The sequence below is a fragment of the Oncorhynchus kisutch genome, linkage group LG29 (assembly GCF_002021735.2).
Source record: "Oncorhynchus kisutch isolate 150728-3 linkage group LG29, Okis_V2, whole genome shotgun sequence".
NCBI lineage: Eukaryota > Metazoa > Chordata > Actinopteri > Salmoniformes > Salmonidae > Oncorhynchus > Oncorhynchus kisutch.
This window is the reverse complement of record NC_034202.2, coordinates 38,151,898-38,178,718: the sequence shown is the minus strand read 5'-3', so window position 1 is coordinate 38,178,718 and position 26,821 is coordinate 38,151,898. Positions and strand designations below refer to the sequence as shown.

The 26,821-nt window shown below is 43.6% G+C and overlaps 1 protein-coding gene across 1 annotated transcript in view; it reads right to left on the bottom strand.

Moving 5' to 3' along the window:
- Positions 1-466: 466 nt before the first annotated feature.
- Positions 467-26,821, bottom strand: part of LOC109880228 (sister chromatid cohesion protein PDS5 homolog B) — an 82,317-nt gene continuing 55,962 nt past the window's right edge. The window contains exons 13-22 of the mRNA XM_031809084.1: positions 26,670-26,812; positions 21,566-21,698; positions 21,153-21,272; positions 16,199-16,261; positions 12,764-12,909; positions 11,843-11,912; positions 11,057-11,457; positions 10,218-10,301; positions 7,982-8,114; positions 467-2,344 (exon numbers count right to left, since the gene is read on the bottom strand). Coding sequence (XP_031664944.1) covers positions 2,312-2,344; positions 7,982-8,114; positions 10,218-10,301; positions 11,057-11,457; positions 11,843-11,912; positions 12,764-12,909; positions 16,199-16,261; positions 21,153-21,272; positions 21,566-21,698; positions 26,670-26,812 — 1,326 coding nt within the window. The 3' untranslated portion in view covers positions 467-2,311. The remainder of the gene's footprint in view (positions 2,345-7,981; positions 8,115-10,217; positions 10,302-11,056; positions 11,458-11,842; positions 11,913-12,763; positions 12,910-16,198; positions 16,262-21,152; positions 21,273-21,565; positions 21,699-26,669; positions 26,813-26,821) is intronic.

Genomic DNA, 26,821 nt, shown 5'->3' with positions numbered 1-26,821 from the left:
GAGAAGTGTGGATGGAAAACCACCCAGAAGGGACGACCTACCCTCTCCCTCCAGGAGTTTCCCTCACCTGAAGCTGCAGAAGGAGTGGGTTGCTGTTCAGGAAACCTGGGTGGTCTTGGGGCCCACACCCGCCAGGCACACAGCATAATCACCCTCCCTACACTCTGTGAACCTTCTCTCTTTTGGAAATGTGTTCGATGGTGTCCGTCTGTTTTTCATGGCGGTGGATGAGACAAGACAAAACATAACATATGACAATAAAAACACTTAAATTGTACTTGTAACTAGGAGGCCAGTTCCCATAGCAACTGATCCCACATGTTAAGCCTGCACCCTATACCCTACATACTGCTTTACTTTGTAAACTGTCTCCAGAGGATTGAGGAAGTTGCAGTGTGTAGTAGGAGTGACAAAAAAAAAAACACACAATGTGAGTGTATACATTACATAAAGAAACCACAGAAAGTCTGGTTGTATGGACAACTTTATCGATACGACAGAGACAAACAGGAGCTGACTGGGTGGATGTGACGCGATCTGCATCTCCAATGGCACAGGTTTCCTTATCTAGTGCACAACATTTGACCAGGGACCTTTTGAGTTGACTGAGAACACGTTCTCGTTTACAGCAACAACCTGGGGAATAGTTACAGGGATGAATGGGCCAATTGGAAACTGGGGGGATGATTAGGTGGCAATGATGGTATGAGGGCCAGATTGGGAATTTAACCAGAACACCAGGGTTAACACCCTTACTCTTACGATAAATGCCATGGGATCTTTAGTGACCACAGTTAGGACACCTGTTTAAACGTCCCATCACAGGGCAATGTCCCCAATCACTGCCTTGGGGTATTGGCATATATTTTTTTTAGACCAGAGGAAAGAGTGCCTCCTACTGGCCCTGCAACACAACTTCCAGCAGCATTTGGTCTCTCATCCAGGGACTGACTAGGACCAACCCTGCTTAGCTTCAGAAGCAAGCCAGCAGTGGGATGCAGGGTGGTATGCTCACTGCCCTATAGCCTCTGGTCAGAAGTAGTGGACTATACAGGATGCCATTTGGGACCTAGACCAAGTCTCTAACGCAGCGTTATCCAGACTAAAACCACATCTGATCACAGCAGGAGGTGCCAGCCAGGTGTCAAATGGAACGAACACTAAAACTTTATTGATTTATAATAAACATTCAACATTCCGACACAGTTTTCTGAAATTTTCTCCCAGAGGGTTTAAAAAAAACAAAACGACAACTCAACAAGGCGTGAATATACAATGCTGTAAACAAACCAATTGACTTTTTTTGTTGTTAAAAAACTACAAAGGAAAAATTACATGATTGACTTCACAAAAGAGTAAAATAGTAAATGTACGGGAAATCTAATGTCAGGATTTCAGGTGAAGTCAGGATTTTCAGGTGAAGTCAGGATTTTCAGGCGAAGTCAGGATTTTCAGGCGAAGTCAGAGGTTCAGGCAAATTCAGGATTTTCAGTTGAAGTCAGGGTTCAGTTGAAGTCAGGATTTCAGACGAAGTCAGGATTTTCAGGTGAAGTCAGGGTTCAGGTGAAGTCAGGGTTCAGGTGAAGTCAGGGTTCAGGTGAAGTCAGGGTTCAGGTGAAGTCAGGGTTCAGTTGATGTCAGGATTTTCAGGTGAAGTCAGGGTTCAGTTGAAGTCAGGGTTCAGGCGAAGAGGACACAGAGGGGAACATGACAAAAAGACAGTATTGCTGAAAGGCCTTGTTTAAAAACTGATTTCATTTTGAGGGTAAAACAAGTAGCGCACTTTCAGATCCGGGGCCAAAATAACACCCTATTCCCTATACTGTGCACTATTGTTGACCAGAGACCAAAGTAGAGCACTATATATAGGGAATACAGTACCATTTGGAACAGACAGGAACTAAAAGCTATACAACAGCACCCAGTCAGTCAATCAACAAAACAACCATAACACAGACATGAAAGATACTATTTACAACTCATGGGATCTTCATCATTTGAGATCTCTCTCTCTCTCTCGAACAGATGTGGTGAACAATATCACAATGCATCACAAAAACAACTTACGGGTATTGATACTGATGTTATAAGAGTGTGTGTGTGTGTGTGTGTGTGTGTGTGCGCGCGCGCGTGCGTGTATGTGTGTAAAGGTAGGAGCGTCAGCGTATGAAAAGTTCAGAAAAGTCTAATCTCCATCCCTCCCATCTTCCACTCTCTCCATCGCTCCCTCTCTCCTTTAGAGAAGCAAGACAAGTGTCCAAGGATCCACTCCACCTCTCGCTCTCTCTCTCTCTTTTTTCTTGTCCTCTGTTCATCTTTTTCTTCCTCCGGTCTTCCGTCGACCCTGTGGAACCAATCAACAGTCAGTCTGATGTTTAACCAATCAACAGTCAGTCTGATGTTTAACCAATCAACAGTCAGTCTGATGTTTAACCAATCAACAGTCAGTCTGATGTTTAACCAATCAACAGTCAGTCTGATGTTTAACCAATCAACAGTCAGTCTGATGTTTAACCAATCAACAGTCAGTCTGATGTTTAACCAATCAACAGTCAGTCTGATGTTTAACCAATCAACAGTCAGTCTGATGTTTAACCAATCAACAGTCAGTCTGATGTTTAACCAATCAACAGTCAGTCTGATGTTTAACCAATCAACAGTCAGTCTGATGTTTAACCAATCAACAGTCAGTCTGATGTTTAACCAATCAACAGTCAGTCTGATGTTTAACCAATCAACAGTCAGTCTGATGTTTAACCAATCAACAGTCAGTCTGATGTTTAACCAATCAACAGTCAGTCTGATGTTTAACCAATCAACAGTCAGTCTGATGTTTAACCAATCAACAGTCAGTCTGATGTTTAACCAATCAACAGTCAGTCTGATGTTTAACCAATCAACAGTCAGTCTGATGTTTAACCAATCAACAGTCAGTCTGATGTTTAACCAATCAACAGTCAGTCTGATGTTTAACCAACTAATACTCAACATACACTATATATACACACACAGAAGTATGTGGAGACCCCTTCAAATTAGTGGATTCGGCTATTTCAGCCCGTTGCTGACAGGTGTATAAAATCGAGCACACAGTCATGCAATCTCCATAGACAAACATTGGCAGTAGAATGGCCTCTGTGACTTTCAACGTGGCACCGTCATAGGATGCCACCTTTCAAACAAGTCAGTTCATCAAATATCTGTCCTGCTAGAACTGCCCCGGTCAACTGTAAGTGCTGTTATTGTGAAGTGGAAATGTCTAGGAGCAACAACGGCTCAGCTGCGAAGTGGTAGGCCATACAAGCTCACAGAATGGGACCACCGTGTGCTGAAGCGCGTAAAAATCATCTGTCCTCGGTTGCAACACTCACTACCGAGTTCAAAACTAGCTCTGGAAGCAACGTCAGCACAATAACTGTTCGTCGGGAGCTTCATGAAATGGGTTTCCATGGCCGAGCAGCCGAACACAAGCTCAAGATGCCAAGTTAAAGGAGACAGATTTTATTTAAAAAAAAAACTGTTGATGAAATATGAAAAAGAAATGGATGGGAGGAGATGAATCATAAACTAAATATTCTCAATTTGGGACTACGGGTGAATTAATGTGTGAGAGATATATTATGTACAACCTACCTAAGAGCAAGAGATCGCTATCGTCCCTGAGTATCAAAACAGGTCGGTATTGTGGTGAAATGGAAGAGGAAGGACTAACTATTGTGACCTCGAAGAAATAGAGAACAAAATGTTATCCTCTATGGCCTTTTGACCACGACATACACTTGTCCTTATTCCAGAAAGACCACCAGATATACCCTGGTATTATGTAGTCATGAGGAGACAGACCACCAGATATACCCTGGTATTATGGAGACAGAACACCAGATATACCCTGGTATTATGTAGTCATGAGGAGTCAGACCACCAGATATACCCTGGTATTATGGAGTCATGAGGAGACAGACCACCAGATATACACTGGTATTATGGAGACAGACCACCAGATATACCCTGGTATTATGTAGTCATGAGGAGACAGACCACCAGATATACCCTGGTATTATGTAGTCATGAGGAGACAGACCACTAGATATACCCTGGTATTATGTAGTCATGAGGAGGCAGACCACCAGATATACCCTGGTATTATGTAGTCATGAGGAGTCAGACCACCAGATATACCCTGGTATTATGTAGTCATGAGGAGACAGACCACTAGATATACCCTGGTATTATGTAGTCATGAGGAGGCAGACCACCAGATATACCCTGGTATTATGTAGTCATGAGGAGTCAGACCACCAGATATACCCTGGTATTATGTAGTCATGAGGAGACAGACCACTAGATATACCCTGGTATTATGTAGTCATGAGGAGGCAGACCACCAGATATACCCTGGTATTATGTAGTCATGAGGAGACAGACCACCAGATATACCCTGGTATTATGTAGTCATGAGGAGACAGACCACCAGATATACCCTGGTATTATGTAGTCATGAGGAGACAGACCACCAGATATACCCTGGTATTATGTAGTCATGAGGAGACAGACCGTCAGATATACCCTGGTATTATGTAGTCATGAGGAGACAGACCACCAGATATACCCTGGTATTATGTAGTCATGAGGAGACAGACCACCAGATATACCCTGGTATTATGTAGTCATGAGGAGACAGACCACCAGATATACCCTGGTATTATGTAGTCATGAGGAGACAGACCACCAGATAAACCCTGGTATTATGGAGACAGAACACCAGATATACCCTGGTATTATGTAGTCATGAGGAGACAGACCACCAGATATACCCTGGTATTATGTAGTCATGAGGAGACAGACCACCAGATAAACCCTGGTATTATGGAGACAGAACACCAGATATACCCTGGTATTATGTAGTCATGAGGAGACAGACCGTCAGATATACCCTGGTATTATGTAGTCATGAGGAGACAGACCACCAGATATACCCTGGTATTATGTAGTCATGAGGAGACAGACCACCAGATATACCCTGGTATTATGCAGCTGAGTGATGCCCGTTGTGTATTTGCGTTTTGCGGAATATTTAGACAAGAACCTTGAATAAAAAGGACTACCTTCCGTATTATTTTTCTGTATTTACTATCTGTATTTACTGTCTGTATTTACTATCTGTATTTACTATCTGTATTTACTATCTGTATTTACTATCTGTATTTACTGTCTGTATTTACTATCTGTATTTACAATCTGTATTTACTGTCTATATTTACGATCTGTATTTACAATCTGTATTTACGATCTGTATTTACAATCTGTATTTACCGTCTGTATTTACTGTCTGTATTTACTGTCTGTATTTACTGTCTATATTTACTGTCTGTATTTACTGTCTGTATTTACTGTCTGTATTTACTGTCTGTATTTACTGTCTGTATTTACTATCTGTATTTACAATCTGTATTTACAATCTGTATTTACAATCTGTATTTACGATCTGTATTTACAATCTGTATTTACAATCTGTATTTACAATCTGTATTTACGATCTGTATTTACTGTCTGTATTTACCGTCTGTATTTACCGTCTGTATTTACCGTCTGTATTTACTATCTGTACACGGTTCATTTGGAAAGTATTCAGACCCCTTCCACCTTTTCCACATTTAGTTTCGTTACAGCTTCATTCTAAAATGGATGAAATAAAACCCCATAATGACAAAGCAAAAAAAACAAGTTTTTAGAAATGTTTGCAAATGCATTAATTATTGTTTGGATAACCTTATTCACTATTATGTATAGATTTTATTTCAATTGAAATTGAAACTCTTTATGCAGATTGAAGAAAACACCGGAAAAATAATTATCACACTGAATTATTGTAATGTTTGTTTGTAAGGGTGGCCGGCTGGCAATTTGTCACGAGAGAAAAAAATGCCATTCATAAAAAATAAAATATATTTCATGCCAAGCGTCGGCTGGAGGGGTGTAAAGCTCACCGCCATTGGACTCAGAGGAAACGTGTTCTCTGGAGTGATCGCACTTCACCATCTGACTGACGAATCTGGGTTTGGCGGATGCCAGGAGAACGCTACCTTCCCCAATTCATAGTGCTAACTGTAAGGTTTGGTGGAGGAGGAATAATGGTCTAGGATGTTTTTCATGGTTCGAGCTCGTCCCCTTAGTTCCAGTGAAGGGAAATCTTAATGTGACGGCAATGACATGATGATTCTGTGCTTCCAACTTTGTGGCAACAGTTTGGGGAAAGCCCCTTACTGTTTCAGCATGACAATGTTCCAACATCTAGTGGAAAGCCTTCCCAGAAGAGTGGAGGCTGTTATAGCAGCAAAAAGGGGGGACCAACTCCATATTAATGTCCACGATTGTGTAATGATATGTTCAACGAGCTGGTGTTCACATACCTTTGGTCATGTAGTGTTGGATTCTGGAGTAAACCTTGAACATGGTTATACTCAGAGTAGAGGATCATTAGTTACATCTGAGACATGAGGTATACCATAATGAAGCTCGGGAGGGGATGAGTGCAGGGGAAACGATCACATGTGACAGTACTGATAAAGGGGAGAAACTGTTTGAAGGCTCATATCACTTAGTTCCCCGCTTAGCAGGAAGGATGTCATGTTTAGAGATGAGGGGGAGACTCCACCCAAAGTGGGGTATGAATACCACCACATATCACTGAGTTCCCTGCTTAGCAGGAAGGATGTCATGTTTAGAGATGAGGAGGAGACTCCACCCAAAGTGGGGTATGAATACCACCACATATCACTTAGTTCCCTGCTTAGCAGGAAGGATGTCATGTTTAGAGATGAGGAGGAGACTCCACCCAAAGTGGGGTATGAATACCACCACATATCACTTAGTTCCCTGCTTAGCAGGAAGGATGTCATGTTTAGAGATGAGGGGGAGACTCAACCCAAAGTGGGGTATGAATACCACCACATATCACTTAGTTCCCTGCTTAGCAGGAAGGATGTCATGTTTAGAGATGAGGAGGAGACTCCACCCAAAGTGGGGTATGAATACCACCACATATCACTGAGTTCCCTGCTTAGCAGGAAGGATGTCATGTTTAGAGATGAGGAGGAGACTCCACCCAAAGTGGGGTATGAATACCACCACATATCACTTAGTTCCCTGCTTAGCAGGAAGGATGTCATGTTTAGAGATGAGGGTGAGACTCAAACCAAAGTGGGGTATGAATACCACCACATATCACTTAGTTCCCTGCTTAGCAGGAAGGATGTCATGTTTAGAGATGGGGAGGAGACTCCACCCAAAGTGGGGTATGAATACCACCACATATCACTTAGTTCCCTGCTTAGCAGGAAGGATGTCATGTTTAGAGATGAGGAGGAGACTCCACCCAAAGTGGGGTATGAATACCACCACATATCACTTAGTTCCCTGCTTAGCAGGAAGGATGTCATGTTTAGAGATGGGGAGGAGACTCCACCCAAAGTGGGGTATGAATACCACCACATATCACTTAGTTCCCTGCTTAGCAGGAAGGATGTCATGTTTAGAGATGAGGAGGAGACTCCACCCAAAGTGGGGTATGAATACCACCACGGGGGCATCCATTTCTTTTGTCTGAATATACAGCTGTGTCGAACACTTTGGGGAGAATTAAACTTGGTTAGGCTTCTCTAGTGTCCGTGAGATTTTACAGACAAACAGCCTGAGGGGATATCTTCAACATAGAACAAATAGCCAGACAACAAGGGTCAATTGCATTTAAATCCCAGTTAAATCTAGAGAGTAAACCAAATTCAAATTCCACCTCTTGCGAATTGAGAAGGAAAAGAAGAGAATGGGAATTTCAGTGTACTTCCTGAACTGGCATTGACCCCCACCCTAACAGACAGAGCTGGTCAGAACATACTAAAAGGGTTGAGTTTCTGCATATCCTATTGAGGGATAAAAGGTTTAGGGGTGAAAGGTTAGGGTTCAGAGTTGAAGTTTCCTTTACTTTAGGAGTGGTCTGTTCTTCCTCCTTCTCCACTTCCTCCTGTTCTTCCTCTTCTTCCTCAGCCGGTGTCTCCATCTCCTCCTCAGACTCCTCTTTGGCTGCTGGCGGTGCTGCTGCCTTACCACGGCCACGCCTATAGGACATGGGGAGGAGGCTGGTTTAGAAAACACACAAGGACATACACACACAAACAAATGCAAAAAACATCTGTTTCACCAACATTTATCGGTCCCTGATTCAAATGTTTAAGATACAAGGACCCCAAACTGATCCAAAACAGAGAGTAAAAGACGCAAAACTAAACTTAAGCACGGGAAGCATAGAAATAGCGCACATAGAACAGATCTACCGCTTCTGAGACTTGTTTATAATGAGAATGACAGATCTATAACTAACATTTCTAGGTGAATTTGGTCGTGTCACCCCAAAAAAGGTACATATTGCCGCTTTAAACAATCAGCGTATACGGTCATTTTTTTAGATATAGAGAGTAAAAGTTGATCATTTCATAGCGAGGACAGAAATTACTCTTTTGAGGAGCACAGCAGACAAGATCACGTGAAAAACTTTGAAGCGGTCAAAAACCATTTGATTTTGACATGGGGGTGAGATCCAAAGTTCTGCTTATATATATATATATATAGGCTATGTCATTGTTAATTTATAAATATTAATACATTACTAGCTCAAACACTTAATCTCTGTTAATTAGTGGACGATAGAGATTTCAGATCCAAAGTGGGGGGGACGGACGTCAAAGGATACATTGTCCCTCCCTATTCTGACAGTGGGCTGGTAGATGTCTAGTTTCCCTTCAGGATCAGATCAGGTACATTGTCCCTCCCTATTCTGACAGTGGGCTGGTAGATGTCTAGTTTCCCTTCAGGATCAGATCAGGTACATTGTCCCTCCCTATTCTGACAGTGGGCTGGTAGATGTCTAGTTTCCCTTCAGGATCAGATCAGATACATTGTCCCTCCCTATTCTGACAGCGGGCCGGTAGATGCCTAGTTTCCCTTATGGATCAGATCAGATACATTGTCCCTCCCTATTCTGACAGTGGGCTGGTAGATGCCTAGTTTCCCTTCAGGATCAGATTATTCAGAGGTGGAAACGTTCCGTGGGAATTAACAGAAATATATGCAAATGAATATTAATACCATTTAAATGTAGATGTTTTTTTGCATTAGATATATTTACCATATCATATGGAGACAGAAACATAAGTAGACAATTGAAAATCATAAAAATCTTTCGAATAGAAATAAAAAATATATAATTTAGTTACGAATTGAACTTTAATTAAATGACTTGACATGGGATGATTTCACTGAACAACAAAAGAAAAGGAAGATTGGATCCCCAATGATCCATCGCATCTCCCAAAAACAATTTCTACATACATCTGTAAAATGATTGTCTAGAAACTAAAGCTTTGGTTGTCTTCCTCTCAGGCTTCCATGTCTTCTCCCTGGACCTCCTCAATGTCCACCTCTTGAACATCAGACTCCTCATCTTCACTGTCACTTTCCAACCTTGTAGAGGATGGCTCGTTGTCAGGCTCAAAAAGCCTTAAATTTGCCCGGATGGCCACCAATTTTTCAACCCTGGTATTGGTCAGCCTGTTGCATGCTTTGGTGTGTGTGTTCCCAAACACGGACCAGTTGTGCTCTGAGGCGGCTAATGTTGGTGGGATTTGGAGGATGATGTAGGCAACAGGGGAAAGAGCCTCAGATCCACATAGTCCCTTCCACCAGGTGGCTGATGAGATGTTTGGCACGACTGCCACATTGTATCTCCATCCCAAAGCCCTTGCTTGGAAGTGTACTTCGCCAGACTGCCAAGCTGGGGCCTCTCTGAGCTGGGGCCTCTCAGAGCTGGGGCCTCTCAGAGCTGGGGCCTCTCAGAGCTGGGGCCTCTCAGAGCTGGGGCCTCTCAGAGCTGGGGCCTCTCAGAGCTGGGGCCTCTCAGAGCTGGGGCCTCTCAGAGCTGGGGCCTCTCAGAGCTGGGGCCTCTCAGAGCTGGGGCCTCTCTGAGCTGGGGTTGCAAACGGTCTGAAACTTTCTGGTAATGTTCCATGGCAAGTTAAGCCCGGGAATTTGGGGAATTTAGCTTCAATTCATCCAAAAAGTTAAAAAAAAAAGTTATCTTATAACAGTAAACCTTTTTTTGTGGGATACACATGTGCCACACACACACACACACACACACACACACCTGCCACACACACACTTACGCTGGTTGTTTCTTGGCGGGCTGTGCTGCTGCCTTGGCCGGCCGGCCTCTCTTCTTCACTGGGGTGGACTCAGCAGACTCAGAACTGGGAAGGAAAGCAACAGGTTTCAGAGGTTATTGACAACAAATACAGATAAATGTGTGATTCTTTCAACACATTAACATTAACACAGTTAATGTTAATATCTCACTTCATTTGAAATAATAAACAGATGATTACAAAACAGAGCATAAATGTCTATCGTGCATTTGGAAAGTATTCAGACCCCCTTGAAAATAACTGTGCAGCGACGCTCCCCATCCAATCTGACAGAGCTTGAGAGGATCTGCAAAGAAGAATGGGAGAAATCCCCAAATACAGGTGTGCCAAACTTGTAGCGTCATACCCAATAAGACTCGTAACTCGTAATTGCTGAAAAAGGTGATTCAACAAAGTATTGAGGAAAGGGTCTGAATACTTATGGAAATGTGAACTACTTTATTATTATTTTTTAACTGTTTTTGCTTTGTCATTATGGAGTATTGTGATGTCATTATGGAGTATTGTGATGTCATTATGGAGTATTGTGATGTCATTCTGGGGTATTGTGATGTCATTCTGGGGTATTGTGATGTCATTATGGGGTATTGTGTGTAGATTAATGAGGGGGAAAAAACGATTTAATCCATTTTAGTATAAGGCTGTAACATAACAAAATGTGGACAAAGTCGAGGGGTTCGGATACTTTCTGAATGCACCGTTTACGAATGTATGTCAACAGAACAGTAACAGGTCTTACAGGATGGTTTATGAGGTGACTACATCACATATCAAGGAGAAAACACCAAATGCCCTCTGACCTCTGTGTTGATCTCCTTGCCGCCCGCGCTGGTCTTCCTCCCTTAGTCTTCAGCTCCATATTTTCCTCTTCTTCCTCTTCCTCCTCTTCTTCCTCCTCTCCTCCCTCATCCTCTTCTTCAGGGGGAGGAGTTGCCTTCTTCCGGCCCCGGCCCCTCCCCTTAGCTGGAGTTTCCTGATTGGCTGGCGCAGCCTTCGTGGACCGCCCCCTACGCCCTTTTTTGGGCGGGCTGTTCTGCTCGTCTTCCGTCTGGGCGTCGCCGAGTCGGGACTCCTCTCCCCATTGGTCCTCGGGGTCGACTGCTGCTGCCTTCTTGCGGCCGCGCTTGGGTTTAGGAGAAGGGTTGTCGTCAAGGTTACTGGAGGCGGCGCCTCGTTTACGGCCCCGGGGTTTGTCACTGTCCTGTAAAGAAGGCCGTATTGTCAACGAACTGCTATTTGACTGTAAGGAGACAGTAGTGTCGACTAAGTTGGATATGACAGTTTGTTACTTTGAGGGTAACAGGTAACTGACTGAACGCTTGTTTGGATTACACTTTCTCAGCAAATGAGTCTTACTTATGTGGCATAGTAAAACGACACGTTGGATTCCTTCCCCTGTGAACAGTGTATGGATAAAGGTGCGGACAGAAACCATTGTTTGGGTTTTACCCCTGGCCACCGTTTCCCAATGCTAACTTTTTAGCATTTGTGATGTAAAAACCAATGCGGGTCAATATCCCTGATATGAGCATTTTCACATTTCATGTACAAATCATCTTAAAAGAACTTCACGGAGCTACTCTCACCTTTGTGTCGGAGGCGTCTCCTTTCTTCATGAGGTCTTCATTCTCACTGTGGTCCTCTGCACTGTCATGTCTGGGACAGGGAGGCAGGAGGACAGGTTAGAGACATGTCTGGGACAGGGAGACAGGTTAGAGACACTCATGTCTGGGACAGGGAGGCAGGAGGACAGGTTAGAGACACTCATGTCTGGGACAGGGAGACAGGTTAGACACTCATGTCTGGGACAGGGAGACAGGTTAGAGACACTCATGTCTGGGACAGGGAGGCAGGAGGACAGGTTAGAGACACTCATGTCTGGGACAGGGAGACAGGTTAGAGACTCATGTCTGGGACAGGGAGACAGGTTAGAGACACTCATGTCTGGGACAGGGAGACAGGTTAGAGACACTCATGTCTGGGACAGGGAGACAGGTTAGAGACACTCATGTCTGGGACAGGGAGACAGGTTAGAGACACTCATGTCTGGGACAGGGAGACAGGTTAGAGACACTCATGTCTGGGACAGGGAGACAGGTTAGAGACACTCATGTCTGGGACAGGGAGACAGGTTAGAGACACTCATGTCTGGGACAGGGAGACAGGTTAGAGACACTCATGTCTGGGACAGGGAGACAGGTTAGAGACACTCATGTCTGGGACAGGGAGACAGGTTAGAGACACTCATGTCTGGAACAGGGAGGCAGGAGGACAGGTTAAAGACACTAATGTCTGGGACAGGGAGGTAGGAGGACAGGTTAGAGACACTCATGTCTGGGACAGGGTGGCAGGAGGACAGGTTAGAGACACTCATGTCTGGGACAGGGAGGTCAGGAGGACAGGTTAGAGACACTCATGTCTGGGACAGGGAGACAGGTTAGAGACACTCATGTCTGGGACAGCGAGGCAGGAGGACAGGTCTGGTCTAGGGTAAGAGGTGTGTGTACCTGGTCTTGGTGCGTTGAGGAGAGCTGGGGTTTGAGGTACTATCCTCGTTGCTAGCCGTCTCCATGCGTGATGCTTTACTCTGGATGGGTTTGCCTGCTGAGGCCAGGGGCTTGTTCACCGCTCCTAACACGTTAGCTGCTTTAGGCTGGGGGGAGGTGTAGGGGTGAGGGAGGAGGAGATATGTAGGGGTGAGGGGGGATGTGTAGGGGTGAGGGAGGGGGAGATATGTAGGGGTGAGGGAGGAGGGGGGATGTGTAGGGGTGAGGGAGGAAGGAGGGGTGTGTGTAGGGGTGAGGGAGGAGAGAGGGGTGTGTGTAGGGGTGAGGGAGGAGGGAGATATGTAGGGGTGAGGGAGGATGTGTAGGGGTGAGGGAGGATGTGTAGGGGTGAGGGAGAAGAGAAGAGAGATGTGTAGGGGTGAGGGAGGATGTGTAGGGGTGAGGGAGAATGTGTAGGGGTGAGGGAGAATGTGTAGGGGTGAGGGAGAATGTGTAGGGGTGAGGGGGAGATATGTAGAGGTGAGGGGGATGTGTAGGGGTGAGGGAGAATGTGTAGGGGTGAGGGAGAATGTGTAGGGGTGAGGGAGAAAGTGTAGGGGTGAGGGAGAAAGTGTAGGGGTGAGGGAGGAGTGAGGGGGAGATGTTTAGGGATGAGGGAGGATGTGTAGGGGTGAGGGAGTAGTGATGTGTAGGGGTTAGGGGGGATGTGTAGGGGTGAGGGAGGATGTGTAGGGGTGAAGGAGGATGTGTAGGGGTGAGGGGGGGGGAGAGCGGAGATGTGTAGGGGTGAGGGAGGATGTGTAGGTGTGAGGGAGGATGTGTAGGAGTGAGGGAGGATGTGTAGGGGTGAGGGAGAAAGTGTAGGGGTGAGGGAGGAGTGAGGGGGAGATGTTTAGGGATGAGGGAGGATGTGTAGGGGTGAGGGAGTAGTGATGTGTAGGGGTTAGGGGGGATGTGTAGGGGTGAGGGAGGATGTGTAGGGGTGAAGGAGGATGTGTAGGGGTGAGGGGGGGGAGAGCGGAGATGTGTAGGGGTGAGGGAGGATGTGTAGGTGTGAGGGAGGATGTGTAGGAGTGAGGGAGGATGTGTAGGGGTGAGGGAGGATGTGTAGGGGTGAAGGAGGATGTGTAGGGGTGAGGGAGGATGTGTAGGGGTGAGGGAGGAGTGAGGGAGGATGTGTAGGGGTGAGGGAGGATGTGTAGGGGTAAGGGAGGATGTGTAGGTGTGAGGGAGGATGTGTAGGTGTGAGGGAGGATGTGTAGGGGTGAAGGAGGATGTGTAGGGGTGAGGGAGGATGTGTAGGGGTGAGGGAGGGAGGATGTATAGGGGTGAGGGGGCACAGGGAAGAAGGGAAGAGAGGAAAGGTCAGAGGTCAGAACAGGGGAGTCAAACTCATTTTTCTCACTTATATCTCCCCTCCAGATATGTATATTTTTTTTACTCCGGGTGATGATTAATTAGCCAGCTGGACACAGTGGAGACACTGCATGAATGTAGGTCCATTATTTCTACACAGTTTCAATTTGGGTTTAGTAATTTTAAAGTATACTATATATACAAAAGTATGTGGACACCCCTTCAAATTAGTGGATTCCGCTATTTCAGCCACACCCGTTGCTGACAGGTGTATAAAATCGAGCACACAGTCATGCAATCTCCATAGACAAACATTGGCAGTAGAATGGCCTCTGTGACTTTCAACGTGGCACCGTCATAGGATGCCACCTTTCCAACAAGACAGTTTGTCTAATTTCTGTCCTGCTGGAGCTGCCCCGGTCAACTGCAAGTGCTATTATTGTGAAGTGGAAATGTCTAGGAGCAACAACGGCTCAGCTGCGAAGTGGTAGGCCATACAAGCTCACAGAATGGGACCACCGTGTGCTGATGCGCGTAAAAATCATCTGTCCTCGGTTGCAATACTCACTACCGAGTTCAAAACTGCTTCTAAGCAAAGTCAGCACAATAACTGTTCGTCGGGAGCTTCATAAAATGGGTTTTTATGGCTGAGCAGCCGAACACAAGCTTTAGATCACCATGCACAAAGCCAAGCGTCGGCTGGAGGGATGTAAAGCTTGCCGCCATTGGACTCTGGAGCAGTGGAAACGCGTTCTCTGGAGTGATGAATCACACTTCACCATCTGGCAGTACGATGGACGAATCTGGGTTTGGCAGATTCCAGGAGAGCGCTACCTGCCCAAATGCACAGTGCTAACTGTAAAGTTTGGTGGAGGATGAATAATGGTCTGGGGCTGTTTTTCATGGTTCGGGCTAGGCCCTTAGTTTCCAACTTTGTGGCAACAGTTTGGGGAAGGCCCTTTCCTGTTTCAGCATGACAATGCCCCTGTGCACAAAGCAAGGTCCATACAGAAGTGGTTTGTCGAAATCGGTGTGGATGAAGTTCACTGACCTACACAGAGCCCTGACCTCAACCCCATCGATCACCTTTGGGATGAATTGGAACACCGTCTGCGAGCCAGGCCTAATCGCCCAACATCAGTGTCCGACCTCACTAACATCTTGTGGCTGAATGGAAGCAAGTCCCTGCAGGAATGTTCCAACATCTAGTGGAAAGCCTTCCCAGAAGAGTAGAGGCTGTTATAGCAGCAAAGGGGGACCAACTCCATATTAATGTCCATGATTTTGGAATGAGATGTTCAACGAGGTGTCCACATACTTTTGATCATGTAGTGTTTATATATTGTTATTTTATTACTCAAACCCCCCCTGGGTTAGAACCCCCCCCCGGTTAGACAATTTATCCCACTGTTGGCAAGGGCTCCAAATCGCTGATTCTAACAACCGAGCAAATTAATACCACAGGGAGTCATCCTACCGTTAAGGCCTGTCTGAATGAATACCTTGGGCAGTCATCCTACCGTTAAGGCCTGTCTGAATGAATACCTTGGGCAGTCATCCTACCGTTAAGGCCTGTCTGAATGAATACCACGGGCAGTCATCCTACCGTTAAGGCCTGTCTGAATGAATACCATGGGCAGTCATCCTACCGTTAAGGCCTGTCTGAATGAATACCATGGGCAGTCATCCTACCGTTAAGGCCTGTCTGAATGAATACCATGGGCAGTCATCCTACCGTTAAGGCCTGTCTGAATGAATACCATGGGCAGTCATCCTACCGTTAAGGCCTGTCTGAATGAATACCATGGGCAGTCATCCTACCGTTAAGGCCTGTCTGAATGAATACCATGGGCAGTCATCCTACCGTTAAGGCCTGTCTGAATGAATACCTTGGGCAGTCATCCTACCGTTAAGGCCTGTCTGAATGAATACCTTGGGCAGTCATCCTACCGTTAAGGCCTGTCTGAATGAATACCATGGGCAGTCATCCTACCGTTAAGGCCTGTCTGAATGAATACCTTGGGCAGTCATCCTACCGTTAAGGCCTGTCTGAATGAATACCATGGGCAGTCATCCTACCTTTCCAGGTGTAAAGAAGGACTTCATCTCTGGAGGGAGATAGTTCTTTGTGTTGCTGAAATTCTACAGAAGAGATGTTTAGTCAGAATGTGAATCCATTGAATGGTTTTATTTGCAGATTAGAGCGAACACAAACACACACACACGAGGTCTTCACAGATCTTCCCAAACCGGATTACCCGACCCGGGATGTTGTCGTCGGGTCGGATCCTGCTCAGTGGCCACGGACTTCGGATTTGTGTGAAAATATGTGAAATATGGACCAGATCCCAAATCATATTTTACATTTTTTAATCTTAAAACAGTTTAGGCCTAAACCCAAATTTCACACATTTAATGATTATTCTCTTAAATTATTGTAAGGGGGTCCTAGTCTATATATAAACAGGTCTCCCCTAGTCTATATATAAACAGGTCTCCCCTAGTCTATATATAAACAGGTCTCCCCTAGTCTATATATAAACAGGTCTCCCCTAGTCTATATATAAACAGGTCTCCCCTAGTCTATATATAAACAGGTCTCCCCTAGTCTATATATAAACAGGTCTCTCCTAGTCTATATATAAACAGGTCTCCCCTAGTCTATTTATAAACAGGTCTCCCCTAGTCTATTTATAAACAGGTCTCCCCTAGTCTATATATAAACAGGTCTCCCCTAGTCTATTTATAAACAGGTCTCCCCTAGTCTATATATAAACAGGTCTCTCCTAGTCTATATATAAACAGGTCTCTCCTAGTCTATATATAAACAGGTCTCCCCTAGTCTATATATAAACAGGTCTCCCCTAGTCTATATATAACAGGTCTCCCCTAGTCTATATATAAACAGGTCTCCCCTAGTCTATATATAAACAGGTCTCCCCTAGTCTATATAAACAGGTCTCTCCTAGTCTATATAAACAGGTCTCTCCTAGTCTATATAAACAGGTCTCTCCTAGTCAATATAAACAGGTCTCTCCTAGTCAATATAAACAGGTCTCTCCTAGTCAATATAAACAGGTCTCTCCTAGTCAATATAAACAGGTCTCTCCTAGTCAATATAAACAGGTCTCTCCTAGTCTATATAAACAGGTCTCTCCTAGTCTATATAAACAGGTCTCTCCTAGTCTATATAAACAGGTCTCTCCTAGTCTATATAAACAGGTCTCTCCTAGTCTATATAAACAGGTCTCTCCTAGTCTATATAAACAGGTCTCTCCTAGTCTATATAAACAGGTCTCTCCTAGTCTATATAAACAGGTCTCTCCTAGTCTATATAAACAGGTCTCTCCTAGTCTATATAAACAGGTCTCTCCTAGTCTATATAAACAGGTCTCTCCTAGTCTATATAAACAGGTCTCTCCTAGTCAATATAAACAGGTCTCTCCTAGTCTATATAAAGTGGCTTTCTGAAACATTAAGTTGTTCTTTGCTGATGTGAAGATGAAACTGAATGAAAGAGGAGAACCCGACAGGTCCCCTGGCTACGGAGGGAGAAAGACTGCTTCTCTTGGTCCATATTTCCAAGACCTGAGATATTTTATTTTTTAGTTTTCACTTGGCCTATTTAGTAGGCTATTTAATTTATTTAAATACATCTGTTAACTAATGTTGAATGACTCAAATCAAGTGGAATATCTCTCAGCGTAAACATGAGACTCATTCATGCCCTTCTTTAAAAAATATACAAGTTATACTATAATGCAGAATTACTGATAATATCTTCCCGATCGTCTTTATAGTTGGATAGGGAATATTTTTGTCAAACAGAGTCGTCATAGCGGGAATTACTAACATTAACATCCCAACTGTTGGAAATGAAATGGGTGACCACATGAATTTGAAGCTTGCTGGTCAAACAGGCTATAGCCTATCTTGAGTCTAAACCCATGTTCGTCAAAACAGTTAAATAAGATAGATGTTAACAGTGCACAGTAAAATAGCCTACAGAACAGCCTAAGAGACGTCCTCAATGTCCTCCATCTAACTATAGACGTCCTCAATGTCCTCCATCTAACTATAGAGACGTCCTCAATGTCCTCCATCTAACTATAGAGACGTCCTCAATGTCCTCCATCTAACTATAGAGACGTCCTCAATGTCCTCCATCTAACTATAGAGACGTCCTCAATGTTCTCCATCTAACTATAGAGACGTCCTCAATGTCCTCCATCTAACTATAGGGACGTCCTCCATCTAACTATAGACGTCCTCAATGTCCTCCATCTAACTATAGAGACGTCCTCAATGTCCTCCATCTAACTATAGAGACGTCCTCAATGTTCTCCATCTAACTATAGAGACGTCCTCAATGTCCTCCATCTAACTATAGAGACGTCCTCAATGTCCTCCATCTAACTATAGAGACGTCCTCAATGTTCTCCATCTAACTATAGAGACGTCCTCAATGTCCTCCATCTAACTATAGAGACGTCCTCAATGTTCTCCATCTAACTATAGAGACGTCCTCAATGTCCTCCATCTAACTATAGAGACGTCCTCAATGTCCTCCATCTAACTATAGAGACGTCCTCAATGTTCTCCATCTAACTATAGAGACGTTCTCAATGTTCTCCATCTAACTATAGGGACGTCCTCCATCTAACTATAGAGACGTCCTCAATGTTCTCCATCTAACTATAGAGACGTCCTCAATGTCCTCCATCTAACTATAGGGACGTCCTCCATCTAACTATAGGGACGTCCTCCATCTAACTATAGAGACGTCCTCCATCTAACTATAGAGACGTCCTCCATCTAACTATAGAGACGTCCTCCATCTAACTATAGAGACGTCCTCCATCTAACTATAGAGACGTCCTCCATCTAACTATAGAGACGTCCTCCATCTAACTATAGAGACGTCCTCCATCTAACTATAGAGACGTCCTCCATCTAACTATAGGGACGTCCTCCATCTAACTATAGGGACGTCCTCCATCTAACTATAGGGACGTCCTCCATCTAACTATAGGGACGTCCTCCATCTAACTATAGGGACGTCCTCCATCTAACTATAGGGACGTCCTCCATCTAACTATAGGGACGTCCTCCATCTAACTATAGGGACGTCCTCCATCTAACTATAGAGACGTCCTCCATCTAACTATAGAGACGTCCTCCATCTAACTATAGAGACGTCCTCCATCTAACTATAGGACGTCCTCCATCTAACTATAGGGACGTCCTCCATCTAACTATAGGGACGTCCTCCATCTAACTATAGGGACGTCCTCCATCTAACTATAGGGACGTCCTCCATCTAACTATAGGGACGTCCTCCATCTAACTATAGGGACGTCCTCCATCTAACTATAGGGACGTCCTCCATCTAACTATAGGGACGTCCTCCATCTAACTATAGGGACGTCCTCCATCTAACTATAGGGACGTCCTCCATCTAACTATAGAGACGTCCTCCATCTAACTATAGAGACGTCCTCCATCTAACTATAGAGACGTCCTCCATCTAACTATAGAGACGTCCTCCATCTAACTATAGAGACGTCCTCCATCTAACTATAGAGACGTCCTCCATCTAACTATAGAGACGTCCTCCATCTAACTATAGAGACGTCCTCCATCTAACTATAGAGACGTCCTCCATCTAACTATAGAGACGTCCTCCATCTAACTATAGAGACGTCCTCCATCTAACTATAGAGACGTCCTCCATCTAACTATAGGGACGTCCTCCATCTAACTATAGGGACGTCCTCCATCTAACTATAGGGACGTCCTCCATCTAACTATAGGGACGTCCTCCATCTAACTATAGAGACGTCCTCCATCTAACTATAGAGACGTCCTCCATCTAACTATAGAGACGTCCTCCATCTAACTATAGAGACGTCCTCCATCTAACTATAGGGACGTCCTCCATCTAACTATAGGGACGTCCTCCATCTAACTATAGGGACGTCCTCCATCTAACTATAGGGACGTCCTCCATCTAACTATAGGGACGTCCTCCATCTAACTATAGGGACGTCCTCCATCTAACTATAGGGACGTCCTCCATCTAACTATAGAGACGTCCTCCATCTAACTATAGAGACGTCCTCCATCTAACTATAGAGACGTCCTCCATCTAACTATAGAGACGTCCTCCATCTAACTATAGAGACGTCCTCCATCTAACTATAGAGACGTCCTCCATCTAACTATAGGGACGTCCTCCATCTAACTATAGGGACGTCCTCCATCTAACTATAGGGACGTCCTCCATCTAACTATAGAGACGTCCTCCATCTAACTATAGAGACGTCCTCCATCTAACTATAGAGACGTCCTCCATCTAACTATAGAGACGTCCTCCATCTAACTAGAGAGACGTCCTCCATCTAACTATAGAGACGTCCTCCATCTAACTATAGAGACGTCCTCCATCTAACTATAGAGACGTCCTCCATCTAACTATAGAGACGTCCTCCATCTAACTATAGAGACGTCCTCCATCTAACTATAGGGACGTCCTCCATCTAACTATAGAGACGTCCTCCATCTAACTATAGAGACGTCCTCCATCTAACTATAGAGACGTCCTCCATCTAACTATAGAGACGTCCTCCATCTAACTATAGGGATGTGAAAATACTAAACTATAGGGACGTCCTCCATCTAACTATAGGGATGTGAAAATACTAAACTATAGGGATGTCATTATGAAATTACTAAGCTATTACTACAGAAACAACCCAAAATGCACCAGAGTCCAAACTATTTTGCTGGCTTGACCTTCAATTAAGCTGGATTGTTATATTTTGGATCCATTTGGGTCCGATACAGACAGACCCCATTTGGATCCGATTCTCGCTCAACTCGAACATACAGTATTTCGGATAGGATCCGAATCGGTTATAGATTTTTTTTGAATGAAATGTCTGGATCCTGTCGGGGGTCGAGTGATAATTTCGAGGATCCAATTCGGATCTGAATTTGGTGATCTAAGAAGACCTCTAACTAAGACACCTACCTTGTCAGGCTTGGTGAAGTAGCGTGTGGGAAGGACAGGGTCTTTGGGAGACTCCAGACTGTAGGTGGTGCTCTTAGAGATGATGATGTTCATGGCCACGTCACACACCGTGTACAACTTCTGTAGAGGGAAAGAGAGGGTGTGTGTGTGTGAGCGTGAATCTGTATGTGTGAGCGTGAACCTTTGTGTGTATATGTGAATCTGTGTGTGTGTGTGTATATGTGAATCTGTGTGTGTGAGCGTGAACCTTTGTGTGTATATGTGAATCTGTCTGTGTGTGTGTGTGTGTGTGTGTGTGTGAGCGTGAATCTGTATGTGTGAGCGTGAACCTTTGTGTGTATATGTGAATCTGTGTGTGTGTGTGTGTGTGTGTGTGTGTGTGTGTGTGTGTGTGTGTGTGTGTGTGTGTGTACCTCGTTGATCTTGACGTCGGTAGGAGCCTGTGCGTCCTTGGTCTGTTTGATGTTCTCCACCATCTTCCTGATGAAGGCATGGCTGTTGTTCTCATTCTTAGACATGATGATCTCCAGGATGAACCATAGAGACCTGGGGAGGGGGAGAGGAGAGGTGGGGGGATTGGAGGAGAAGGGGGAGGCAGGCGGAGTGGAGAAGGGGGAGGAGGAGGGAGGGACGAGTGGAGGAGGGAGGGTGGAGGAGTGGAGGAGGAGTGAGGGAGGAGGAGGAGTGGAGGGGGAGGAGTGGAGGAGGAGTGGAGGGAGGAGGAGGAGGAGGGAGGAGGAGTGAGGGGGAGTGGAGGAGTGGAGGGGGGAGGAGGAGTGGAGGGAGGAGGAGGAGTGGAGGGGAGGAGGAGTGAGGGAGGAGGGGGAGGGAGGGAGGAGGAGTGGAGGGGGAGGATGAGGGGGGAGGAGGAGTGGGGGGGAGGAGGAGGAGTGGAGGGAGGAGGAGTGGAGGGGAAGGGGAGGGAGGAGTGGAGGGGGAGGGGGAGAGAGGAGTGGAGGGGGAGGAGGAGGGAGGGAGGAGTGGAGGGAGGAGGTTATAGTATTTGTATCAGGTATTACTCTCATCAGTTCATTATATCATCTATGTGTTTTATGTCGTCTGCATTTTTTCTGCGCTGATGATGTTAGATAATATGACTGCCGATCAAACTGGCTGAATTAAGAGAGAGAACGATGGGTGAGAGGGCTTGAGAAAGGACAGCATCCCAAAAAGAGACTGATATGTCAACACAGAAGGCTATATATGACAGCAGACTATAACAGCAGACTATAACAGCAGACTATGACAGCAGACAATATATGACAGCAGACTATGACAGCAGACTATAACAGCAGACTATAACAGCAGACTATAACAGCAGACTATATATGACAGCAGACTATATATGACAGCAGACTATGACAGCAGACTATAACAGCAGACTATAACAGCAGACTATAACAGCAGACTATAACAGCAGACTATAACAGCAGACTATAACAGCAGACTATATATGACAGCAGACTATATATGACAGCAGACTATATATGACAGCACACTATAACAGCACACTATGACAGCAGAATATGACAGCAGACAATATATGACAGCAGAATATGACAGCAGACAATATATGACAGCAGAATATGACAGCAGACAATATATGACAGCAGAATATGACAGCAGACTATAACAGCAGACTATATATGACAGCAGACTATGACAGCAGACTATATATGACAGCAGACTATATATGACAACAGACTATATATGACAGCAGACTATATATGACAGCAGACTATATATATGACAGCAGACTATGACAGCAGACTATATATGACAGCAGACTATATATGACAGCAGACTATATATGGACAACAGACTATATATGACAGCAGACTATATGACAGCAGACTATATATGACAGCAGACTATGACAGCAGACTATATATGACAACAGACTATATATGACAGCAGACTATATATGACAACAGACTATATATGACAGCAGACTATATATGACAGCAGACTATATATGACAGCAGACTATATATGACAGCAGACTATATATGACAGCAGACTATATATGACAACAGCTATATATGAAGCAGACTATATATGACAGCAGACTATATATGACAGCAGACTATACTAGACTATTATGACAGCAGACTATATATGACAGCAGACTATATATGACAGCAGACTATATATGACAGCAGACTATGACAGCAGACTATATATGACAGCAGACTATATATGACAGCAGACCTATATATGACACAGACTATATATGACAGCAGACTATATATGACAGCAGACTATATATGACAGCAGACTATATATTGACAACAGACTATATATGACAGCAGACTATCTATGACAGCAGATCTATATATGACAGCAGGACTTATATAGACAACAGACTATATATGACAGCAGACTATAGTCATGACAGCAGACTATAATATGACAGGCAGACTATGACAGCAGACTATATATGACAGACAGACTATATATGGACCAGCCAGAACTATATATGACAACAGACTATATATGACAGCAGACTATTATGACAGCAGAACATACCTAATATGACAGGCAGGACTATATATGACAACAGACTATATATGACAGCAGACTATATATGACAGCAGACTATATATGACAGCAGACTATATATGACAACAGACTATATATGACAGCAGACTATATATGACAGCAGACTATATATGACAGCAGACTATGACAGCAGACTATATATGACAGCAGACTATATATGACAGCAGACTATATATGACAACAGACTATATATGACAGCAGACTATATATGACAGCAGACTATGTATGACAGCAGACTATATATGACAGCAGACTATATATGACAGCAGACTATATATGACAGCAGACTATGACAGCAGACAATGACAGCAGACTATAACAGCAGACTATATATGACAGCAGACAATGACAGCAGACTATATATGACAGCAGACTATATATGACAGCAGACTATATATGACAGCAGACTATAACAGCAGACTATATATGACAGCAGACTATAACAGCAGACTATAACAGCAGACTATATATGACAGCAGACTATAACAGCAGACTATAACAGCAGACTATATATGACAGCAGACTATATATGACAGCAGACTATAACAGCAGACTATATATGACAGCAGACTATATATGACAGCAGACTATATATGACAGCAGACTATAACAGCAGACTATATATGACAGCAGACTATGACAGCAGAATATGACAGCAGACAATGACAGCAGACTATATATGACAGCAGACTATATATGACAGCAGAATATGACAGCAGACAATGACAGCAGACTATATATGACAACAGACTATATATGACAGCAGACTATATATGACAGCAGACTATATATGACAGCAGACTATGACAGCAGAATATGACAGCAGACAATGACAGCAGACTATATATGACAGCAGACTATGACAGCAGAATATGACAGCAGACAATGACAGCAGAATATGACAGCAGACTATGACAGCAGACTATATATGACAGCAGACTATATATGACAGCAGACTATAACAGCAGACTATATATGACAGCAGACTATGACAGCAGACTATGACAGCAGACAATGACAGCAGACAATGACAGCAGAATATATATGACAGCAGACTATATATGACAGCAGACTATGACAGCAGACTATATATGACAGCAGACTATATATGACAGCAGACTATATATGACAGCAGACTATATATGACAGCAGACTATATATGACAGCAGACTATATATGACAGCAGACTATATATGACAGCAGACTATATATGACAGCAGACTATATATGACAGCAGACTATATATGACAGCAGACTATATATGACAGCAGACTATATATGACAGCAGACTATATATGACAGCAGACTATATATGACAGCAGACTATATATGACAACAGACTATATATGACAGCAGACTATATATGACAGCAGACTATATATGACAACAGACTATATATGACAGCAGACTATAACAGCAGACTATATATGACAGCAGACTATATATGACAACAGACTATATATGACAGCAGACTATATATGACAGCAGACTATATATGACAACAGACTATATATGACAGCAGACTATATATGACAGCAGACTATATATGACAACAGACTATATATGACAGCAGACTATAACAGCAGACTATATATGACAACAGACTATATATGACAACAGACTATAACAGCAGACTATATATGACAGCAGACTATATATGACAGCAGACTATATATGACAGCAGACTATGACAGCAGACTATATATGACAGCAGACTATATATGACAGCAGACTATATATGACAGCAGACTATATATGACAGCAGACTATATATGACAGCAGACTATATATGACAGCAGACTATATATGACAGCAGACTATATATGACAGCAGACTATATATGACAGCAGACTATATATGACAACAGACTATATATGACAGCAGACTATATATGACAGCAGACTATATATGACAACAGACTATATGACAGCAGACTATAACAGCAGACTATATATGACAGCAGACTATATATGACAACAGACTATATATGACAGCAGACTATATGACAGCAGACTATATATGACAACAGACTATATATGACAGCAGACTATATATGACAGCAGACTATATATGACAACAGACTATATATGACAGCAGACTATAACAGCAGACTATATATGACAACAGACTATATATGACAACAGACTATATATGACAGCAGACTATATATGACAGCAGACTATATATGACAGCAGACTATATATGACAGCAGACTATATATGACAACAGACTATATATGACAACAGACTATATATGACAGCAGACTATATATGACAACAGACTATATATGACAGCAGACTATAACAGCAGACTTATATGACAGCAGACTTATATGACAACAGACTATATATGACAGCAGACTATATATGACAGCAGACTATATATGACAGCAGACTATATATGACAACAGACTATATATGACAGCAGACTATAACAGCAGACTATATATGACAGCAGACTATATATGACAACAGACTATATATGACAACAGACTATATATGACAGCAGACTATATATGACAACAGACTATATATGACAACAGACTATATATGACAGCAGACTATATATGACAACAGACTATATATGACAACAGACTATATATGACAGCAGACTATATATGACAGCAGACTATATATGACAACAGACTATATATGACAACAGACTATATATGACAGCAGACTATATATGACAGCAGACTATATATGACAACAGACTATATATGACAGCAGACTATATATGACAGCAGACTATATATGACAGCAGACTATATATGACAGCAGACTATGACAGCAGACTATAACAGCAGACTATGACAGCAGACTATAACAGCAGACTATAACAGCAGACTATAACAGCAGACTATAACAGCAGACTATGACAGCAGACTATAACAGCAGACTATAACAGCAGACTATAACAGCAGACTATAACAGCAGACTATAACAGCAGACTCACTCCTTAATGTCTTTGAGCTGTTCAATGTCCTGAACCTTGATGTAGTCTGGGTCGTGGACCAGCAGGTGGATGGCATAGGGGACCACATACTCAGGGAGCAGAGAGAACAACTTCTCTGGAATATATACATAAAAAACAACATACAGAAAGTT